The 9,587-nt window shown below is 36.1% G+C and overlaps 1 protein-coding gene across 1 annotated transcript in view; it reads left to right on the plus strand.

Moving 5' to 3' along the window:
• Positions 1-7,107: 7,107 nt before the first annotated feature.
• Positions 7,108-9,587, plus strand: part of LOC107664555 (3-hydroxybutyrate dehydrogenase 2) — a 6,270-nt gene continuing 3,790 nt past the window's right edge. Inside the window, 2 exon segments of the mRNA XM_016455149.1 lie at positions 7,108-7,179; positions 8,058-8,128. Of these exon segments, the coding sequence (XP_016310635.1) occupies positions 7,108-7,179; positions 8,058-8,128 (143 nt within the window).

Raw genomic sequence — 9,587 nt, forward strand, 5'->3', positions numbered from 1 at the left:
ATATATATATATATATATATATATATACACATACATACACACACATACACATATACACATTGGCCAGATCTGTGCCTTGCCACAATTCTGTCTCTGAGCTCTTCAGGCAGTTCCTTTGACCTCATGATTCTCATTTGCTCTGACATGCACTGTGAGCTGTAAGGTCTTATATAGACAGGTGTGTGGCTTTCTTAATCAAGTCCAATCAGTATAATCAAACACAGCTGGACTCAAATGAAGGTGTAGAACCATCTCAAGGATGATCAGAAGAAATGGACAGCACCTGAGTTAAATATATGAGTGTCACAGCAAAGGGTCTGAATACTTAGGACCATGTGATATTTCAGTTTTTCTTTTTTAATAAATCTGCAAAAATGTCAACAATTCTGTGTTTTTCTGTCAATATGGGGTGCTGTGTGTACATTAATGAGGAGAAAAAATTAACTTAAATGATTTTAGCAAATGGCTGCAATATAACAAAGAGTGAAAAATTTAAGGGGGTCTGAATACTTTCCGTACCCACTGTATCTGTGCTAAACTTATACAGCCTCCAACTCACACACTGGCAAGTAAAATCTGAGAATTTATTAGCAATTGGCTAATATTAGACCTCATTTAGTCGCCCAGAGTTAAGATTTAGTCGCATATGCGAGTGATTTACTTGCAATGTAGAGGGTTGCCCATCATGCACTGGGGCATGAATAATTAATAAGGTTAGGTTTTTGAGTTGTACTTACACTGTTTTATGGATGCTTTTGTTGTTAGGTTTAGTAACTTGCTGTTTTGTGACATGTGGAGTTCATTTTCTACTCAGAATGACCTATTCATACTCAAACGTTATCCACTGATTGTTACCGTCATTGTGTACCGTGTACCAAGTATTCAGGTCTCTGTTTATTTAGGGAATAACTCTATTGAGTAGACATGTTATCTTAAAAAGGATCACAAGTTACTTGCTTACTTACATGTTTGTAAGTGAACCACATGCTTTATGAGCATGATTTATTTTACAGTGATATATTGTTTGAGTGAAGTTTACAAACCGTGACTGTGTAAAAATTTACTTGAGAATTGCGGGGTTAACATAACATAATTAGGTAGAAATTACTCATCGAACTTTAACTGGCCACGTTAAAATTACTTATTTCCTTTGCTAATTTTACATAACTTAGTTAAGTAGATTTTACTTAATTCCATACTTAAATTGTTTTTCCTGCAGTTCCTCAGGACCATTTTCTTTTAATTGCATGGACAGATTTCAAAGCTCCAGGCATCTTTTTGCTCCCCACCCATTGTCACCCTTATCTAAAAGACATTTCTCTTTAAATGCTTGAAGATTACGGGGCCTTTCAAAGCAGAAGGCCGACTGAGAGATGAATGAGGACCCAACAGGTTCGTTTTTGAAATGAAAACTCATTCAGTCGTCCAATACGACACGTATTGATTGTTTGATGTTTATTAAACCAATTTTTGCAGAAGTGATAGTGTCTAAATGTTGTAAATGTCAGAGTTGTAAATCACTGCATGGTGAGAAATACAGTTCAGTGGCGGGTCTCTTTCCTTAAAGGGGTGGGTGAGTGTTTTTTTTCTTTCTTTTTTTTTCTAGGCTTGATTGTGTTTATGGGGTGCAGTCTAACATGTGTTAATGCTTCGTAAAAAAACCCCCAAAAAAACAAAAACAATTTTTCCACATAATTTACCTTAATTCTACACCGCTCTGTCCCTTCTCCTTTGAATGCTCTGATGATTTTGTTTTTATGAAGCCCCTCCCTCAGAAATACGCGATGGCCTCAGATTGGTTAGCTAGTCCAGTGTGTTGTGATTGGCTAAACCGCCTCTAGTGCACGTTTAACGTCACACCCATCACCTAAGCGGCATGTGCTCAGGTTGTATTGTAAACAATGGTGCCGTCAATATTGTTTATCAGTTTGAGCCCAATTGAGACCCAGAGGATATTAGTGAAGAGGATCGCGCAGAACCTGTGCAAGCACATGGCTCTTAATGGTATGTTTTTTTTGTTTGTTGTTGTCTCATACTTTTAGATACGCTGTTAGATACGCTGTAAATGCTACTGCTTATGTTAGGTTTTAATATACGGTTTTATCCCGATTAAAGTTTTAATACAGCATGGCAACCGCATGTGCGTCCATGTTTAATGCTTCTCATAGCTATGTGAAAAATATCTGTCTTTCCATACACTTGTATAATTAGAACAGTTTACTGGAGCTGATGATCAGGTGAGAGAGAGAGATGCAGAGCGTGTGCAGAGCAGGGGGACGCGAGGAACAGGATTAGAACATTGATTTTGAAACTTGTGAATTCATTAGAATCGTTAGAAGACAGAATCGCGATTCATATATGAATAGATTTTTTTTGTGCAACCCTAGTTTTGACGGCATGGCAACAACTCTTCCTCTTCTCTAAAGCAGCGCAACATGGCCCGCCCCCTTTGCTGTGTGTTCCCAGGGGTGGGGTTTATCAGGGTTTGTGACGTCGCAAACCCAGGAAGTAACTCGTTGTTCCTACGATCCGTTTTTGTAGTCATTAAACTGCCATAATTATAAAATATATCTCCGTTTGCATTGAACTTTCAGCATCGTAACTTCGCAGATATCGTTTATGCTCAAACAGCAACATTACACACTAACTAACATTAAAAAAAGTGAAATCGCAATCAACCACCCCTTTAAAATATTATTCTGTTCAGATTCATTACCAGAGAATGGCTTGATCTACCACAAAATCTATTAAAAGTAGATTTAAAAAGACAAGGAATTTACTCACTTATCACTTGGGATTAATCGAAAGAGTCAATCCCATTTGTGGAAACAAAGTAAGATAAATCTTCACATGAAAGTTATGTTCCTGCAGGACGAATCAGACAGTTACATTACTCTCTGCAGCTCAGACTAATTAAGGGTACTTGATTAATGATATGCCTACAGTAATATGAAAACGATAAGAAATCAATTATCCAGTCTTCTAAGGATCGCCCTTTCCATTTAAGGTGTCAAGATGCTAATTAAAAATACCACAGACTTTATAGGTGTTTGTGTGTGCATGCATTTTTTAAAACACTCTACCGTGACAATTACTTATCTGTCCACACGGGTTTGGAATCAATTGATGTGCTTGGTTTGCAACATGGGGTGAAATGAATGAATCAGTAAGCTGTGGAAGCCTGAATTATTTTTTCATGTGTTGTATCAAACTGATACTATTTTGTTACAATCCTAAACTTGATTTAGCAGGATTAAATCTAACACTCACAATGAGGAATTTATTAATCTCTGCAGACAGTGTTTAAAGCTTCTGTGCAATGTGACAAATCAGTCTCATCAGGATTCCAGCCATAACAGTTATGAAAGGCTGTTGTGCACTGACAGAATATTGTAACAAATTATGTAATAAAAAATAGAGAACTCTCATTTCTCTGGAACCTCTTCTGTGCGGTTTCATTATGAAAGTGATATTCTTTTTCAATTCTTGCTTGTGCCTGCAACAGTTCCACATTTAAAAAATGGCTTCATTTAGTACTTAGCATCTGACATATCAATGTTACATCTAAAATGACATTACATCTATAAAATGATGTATGTCCTCATAGACCTATAAAGAAGAATGAGGTTGGTTGGCACAATTTTCATTCTTTGGTTGTTTTTGTGAGTGTTACACATTCCTACAATTTGTTAATTTGTAACTAAGTTTATGCTGTGAACAAAAAGAAAATATAAAAACAATATGAAAGTTATGTTCCTGCAAGACGAATCAGACAGTTATGGTTTAATGGCTATAATACTGGTTTTACCACTATTTTAATCAGTTAGTCAGAATCAACAAATGAAAAACACAAACTCTAATTTCGTTTTTACAAAATCTGTATTTTCATTTGCCCACTACTGCATGTATTCACTTTTTCCTTCTTGTGTAACATGTGCTCATGTATAAATAAATCTACTAATGTGTTTAAATCAAAGGAATGGATGGCTTAATGGCAAGCCTGTGATGTAAAAAGAAAGTGAAGCCCCAGGCATAAAAACCTTATTTACCTCCACTTTTTTGCAGGATCGATAAGCCATTAAAGGTTTCCTACAACCTTAATAAGACATCCATTGAACTACACAGACCCTCTATATGCATCTCATTGCAGCACTGTGTGTTTATTTTCATGCCTCTAAGCTCACAAAGCACTAATTTCAACTCAGTGAAATGGATGATGGGATAGATTCATCATCAAAGTATTAAGAGTGAAACAATTTGCTTGTGGGTCTATTCATGCTTTGTACTGCATTGGCCAAGCGGTGACCTTAGACTGGATTTGGGTCCTAACACCTCTTGACAGTAAATGCAGAATGGAGTCTTTAAGAGAAGTAATTTTTCCTTCAGCCTTTTGATTAGATCATCATGACCTTAAGTGGTGTGCTTGAGCAAATACAAACACACCGTATCATGTCAAGTGGCGTCTTCATTCTCTACAAATTGTGACTCCATTAATGTAAAAAAAAAAAAAAGACCAAGATGACTTTCATGACAAAAAGACCATTGCAACAGAAAGCAGAAAAAAAACAAACAAACAAATTTTAATGTGCTCTTAATATACATAATGTATGAACTTTTCTATTCTTATTTTTTAAAATAGGTACATGTGTAAACAAAAGGAAATCTCTCCCTCTACTAAAATATGAAGACAATGGTGTGGTGGTAGCTAACCCTTGTACCTCAAGCACTTCTGAGATTTTGAACCAAAAAGTTATGCAAGTTAATGTTTATTTCAAAATAAAAGCATCTACGGTGGTCGAGAGAGCTCAATGCGCTGCAAATAGAAAAAAAAAATGCAAATTAAGAAAACAACTTCATCGATTTGACACTGCACGCACTGCAAATGCTCACAACACAACCAAATAAAGAAATGTGCTGCAAATACAATTTGTTATTTAGTTGTGTTGTGAGCATTTGCAGCACCTGCTGTCAAACTGATGAAGATGTTTTCTTGATTTACTGGTGCTTTTTCTATTTGCAAGTGTTTTCTGAAGTTGCAGCGAGTTGAACTCTCTCGGCCACCGTAGGCATCACTGTTTTTATCACTGCGGAGTCCAGCCCGGGGTCGTCACATGTGGTTGCCGCAAGCCCGCCGGACGCTCCTTCTTCGAATCTGCCGCCTCTGCTCACTCTAGGCCGCCGTGTGTGACGCTGTGTTTCATTGTGAAAGCAAAACTACTTTGTTTGGGCTTCCAAAAATGGACACGACTAGAAATTAGTGGTTAAGTTGTATTTACAACACTGTTCCAGAACATTTCAACCCAAATATTCAGATGTGTGCAGCACATTTTATGGAGGACCGTTTCCTGATCCTGAGAGAGTAGACTACAATGCCGGCTGTTCTGACTCAAAGACTGTAAGTACGTTTTTTAATATTTAAAGAGTTTTTATATTTTATATATTTAAAGCGAGTTTTTTGGGCAGTGTAGAGTAGGGCTTGTTGTTTGTCATTTCTCCGATCACAAATGCAGACATGGCAAATGCAGACATGGTTTTATGTTTATGCGGCGCGATGCAACGCGTAAAAAGACAGTATAAGTCATTATATCCATATGATCCATAATTATGTCCCCACTGGATGTGACGAATGCCTCGTTTATAATGGGTTTTCATGTTTTCGAATCATCGCTCTGGCCTGACAGGGCACCTAGCCTAGCGGTTTCTAATGATGCCAGTTGAGAGGAATCAGTCTGAATGTGAGCTCATGTCTTTTCTTTGAGTGGAATAATTATTGGCAATTGTTTCATTCTGAATAGAGCTACGTGTCACTTCTGCAGTAGTGTTGTTATTATTAACTAAGTTGGCTTGAGAAAGCCAACTTACTGAAATCCGATTATTATTATTTTTCTGAGTCTTATCTATCTATCTATCTATCTATCTATATCTAGACAGACAGACAGACAGACAGACAGACTGTGTTGCCTTCAAAACAACACAGGGGCGTTACATTTCCGACGAGTGCTTGCGGTGTTCGGCCAATCACAATGCACTGGGTCAGTTGGCCAATCAGAGCAGACTGCGCTTGTCGGAAGGAGGGACTTTGTAGAAAACGAAGCGTTTGAGAGAGGCGGGGCATTAAGGACCTACAATCATATACAGTATTTGAAAAATAATGTGTTTTTTGAACATTAAAGCATGTCAACATATTCTGTTACACCAAATACACCAAATAATGATCTTTAAAAAAGCATCATATGACCCCTTTAAGCTTTTAAAACTACTTTAAACTTCAAACTATTTTAGACTGAAAACCATCAAACTAAAAACTTAAAACTTTTTGTTCAGGCTTTGTAAAGCCAACTTAAAGTTTGTCTTGACGAACTTTTATTATTATCATTATTGTTGTTGTTGTTATTTTTTCAAATAGTATTTCAAAACCACATATTTCCTATACCTTGAGTAGACGTATTTGCTGTAGAATAATTGATCACTTTTTGTGTTTTTCGTTCATTCATATATTTATACTAAACTTTATACTATACTATACTAAATTACGTTTATTTTGAGCGACACGGATGTTGGTCCGTCACGTGTGTTTTTCTGGAACACAGAAGTTGTCTGTAAGTTCTTCAGCTGTTTGTCATTTTTGTAAACAGGCTCTGACATTTTCCCACTGACTAGCTGTGAAGTATTAAGGGCGCTTAAACTTGAACTGCATCACTTTTTTTTTTATGTTTACAGTCATTCATAAGACTTACTGCTGCACTAAATTACCTTTACACTCGTCACGTGACACGATTGTGGTGCATAATGAAACATAACTAAATTAACGTTGCATAACGCACGATCTGTCTATATGCGCCTGGATTAATCGTACACTCCTGAAAGTTCATAACCAACAATTACCATCAAAACATTCTCAGGTCATTTGTTTGCTGCAAACGAGAAACTCCCTGACTCTAGTGCATGCAGGTTGTGTTAAACTGGGACATAACATGACCTTTCGAACTGTTTAGTATGACTATAAAATGGTAAATGTACTGTCTTTTAAAGCATTTAATTTAGTAAAACTAATGAGCCATGCGATTTTATGTTTTTTTCTACACGTTTAGGTTCTTATTGAACAAAATGGACTGGTTGGATGGGAACGTGATAGTCCTTTCTGCAGCAGCACAAGGCATTGGAAAAGCTTCTGCTATAGTAACCATTCATTTTACAGCCATTTCAAAGATTTCATGTCCTCCTTACAACTCTATAAGTTTGCTGCATTTTGCTGTGGTTTATTGACAGCCCTGCATGCCACTTTGATGAGTATAATAAATGGATTTACTTGGAGGGTTTACAATTGCTATGTGTTTTCCTTTTGGATTAAAGCTTGCCATGCAAGGGCTGTCAACATGACATTTTGAGGCTGTCAAGTGTAGATGCAGACTGCTTGGACATAGTAACACAAAGAAGAATGCTGAAACCAGCTTGAGGGTAGAATGTTTCTAGAATTGGTGACCTATTTCCTAGTTTTACAAGAATTTTTAATATGAAACAGCTATAATTAATCATTAAGGGGTGTCTCAGATCATTTAGGCAAATTCTCTATGAGTCAACAGCACGTTATCAGCAGAGCGCTGAAGGTGGCTAAGATGCACACCTGCTAGGTGAATACATTTCCATATCGAGTGAATATTCAAATGAGTATTAAATGAGAGAAACTGCAGATTGAGGAAACACTGTAGCCCGGAGCCATTTGGCAGATCACATGGAGGGAACGCATGCCATTTCACGATTGTCATCAAATGAAATCTCACCAGTGGAATGTTATTGAAAGTCTAGATATGGCAAGATTTTATATCAGCCCAGCCTGCTGTGTGCGCTAACCCTGCTCGATCTGAGCTATAAGATATCTGCTATCAGGAGAAATGGATTTGATGAAACTGATTTGATGGAAATTTTGCATCACCTGCATTGCATGTCTATGTTATCGTGAAAAGTTTGAATTAGATTCAGATGTTGAGAAAGATCATGTTAATCATGCATATTGTTGTTTACTGACTTTAACGGTAGTGTCTTCTTAATTGTAACAGGCTTTTGCCAAGGAAGGTGCCCAAGTCACTGCTACAGATATCAATGGAGAGAAATTTAAAGAGCTGGATGGCATTGACTGGCTATGTATTGCCACCTAGTGGGAATATGTGAAACAAAAACTCATCTAAACATAAACAAGATCCTTATCTGTAATTTCCCAGCTCCCAGCTTAATCTTAAAATATCAACTCTGATTTTTGGAAACTGATTTGAAATTTTGTACAGAGTTTTGACTCTAGGTTAATAATGCAAATTTGCTCAATTTTGAATGATTCAACAATTATACATAATTTACTAATTTAGTATGATTTACAACATATGCTGTAAAATCTTACTGAAGGGAACCCAAGATACTTTTCTGATGACATTAAATGATGAAATTTGAATGTCTGTCAAAATTGTATACATCACTATGCAAAAGCTAGCTTGTACAGCTAGCGTTCAAAACTTTGGGGTTGGTTCGTTTGTTTTAAAATGTATTTTATTTTTTTTTTTACTGTTTTTGAAAGAAAGTTGAATTTATGACTTTATGTAATCAAATATACAGTCATTTGTGTTACGCTTTTCTATTTTAAAATGTATTTTTTTTCCTGTGATGGCAAAGCTGACTTTTCAGCAGTCATTACTCCTGTCTTCAGTGTCACATGATCCTTTAGAAATCATTCTACTTTTTTTTTGTCATTTAGCAGACGCTTTTATCCAAAGCGACTTACAAATAAGAAAAAGTAATTCAAACTAAAAGCCAAAACTCTATAAATACTACATATATACACATTTAAGAAAATAAAATAAATTAAATAAAAATGACAAATGCATACAACAACATTTCAAAACTAAACATTTAAATGAAAAAAAATAAAACTAAAAACAATTCAAAATATTAAAACAAGGTACGCCATACAGTACGAGACCAAACGCGATTTCAGCACGTTTCCTATCGTTTCCTAGCAACGACAACTGCGTTAGACACTGAGACAAGAAATAAATACACTTACAAGCTGCTTTTAACTTCTGCTGATTGACTGCTTCTCTCAAAGAGTATTTCTTTACACCGTTTTGCTGGCGCTTGAACGCACTTCCGTGTTTATCACAACAAATGGCCAAGCAAAGCGCACGACACTGACAAGGTACGCGAAATTGCTGATTTTGTTCTCAAAAATATTTCTTAATATTATCAATGTTGAAAATAGTTGTGCTGCTTAATCATTTTTTTGTGGAAACCATGATAAATTTCCTGCCAGGATCCTTTTTAATGAATAGAAGGGTCAAAAGAACATTTATTTGAAATAGAAATCGTTTGTAACCTTATAAATGTCTCTACTGCCACTGTTGAATTATGTTCGTCTTTACACAGTCATTTTTAATGATTTTTATATAATTTGATTGGTTTTACCTGAACTGCCTAAAAACGTTCAAATCCTAACTTAAGTGATGTACATCTAGTACATACGTGTGATTTTTAATTACATAGCATGTCTATGTAAGACTTTCCCCCAATAAGAGATTTCAAAGGCTAGTGGGCCTTTTTAG

This window comes from Sinocyclocheilus anshuiensis, unplaced genomic scaffold (genome assembly GCF_001515605.1).
Source record: "Sinocyclocheilus anshuiensis isolate Anshui unplaced genomic scaffold, SAMN03320099.WGS_v1.1 scaffold331, whole genome shotgun sequence".
Classification (NCBI taxonomy): Eukaryota; Metazoa; Chordata; class Actinopteri; order Cypriniformes; family Cyprinidae; genus Sinocyclocheilus; species Sinocyclocheilus anshuiensis.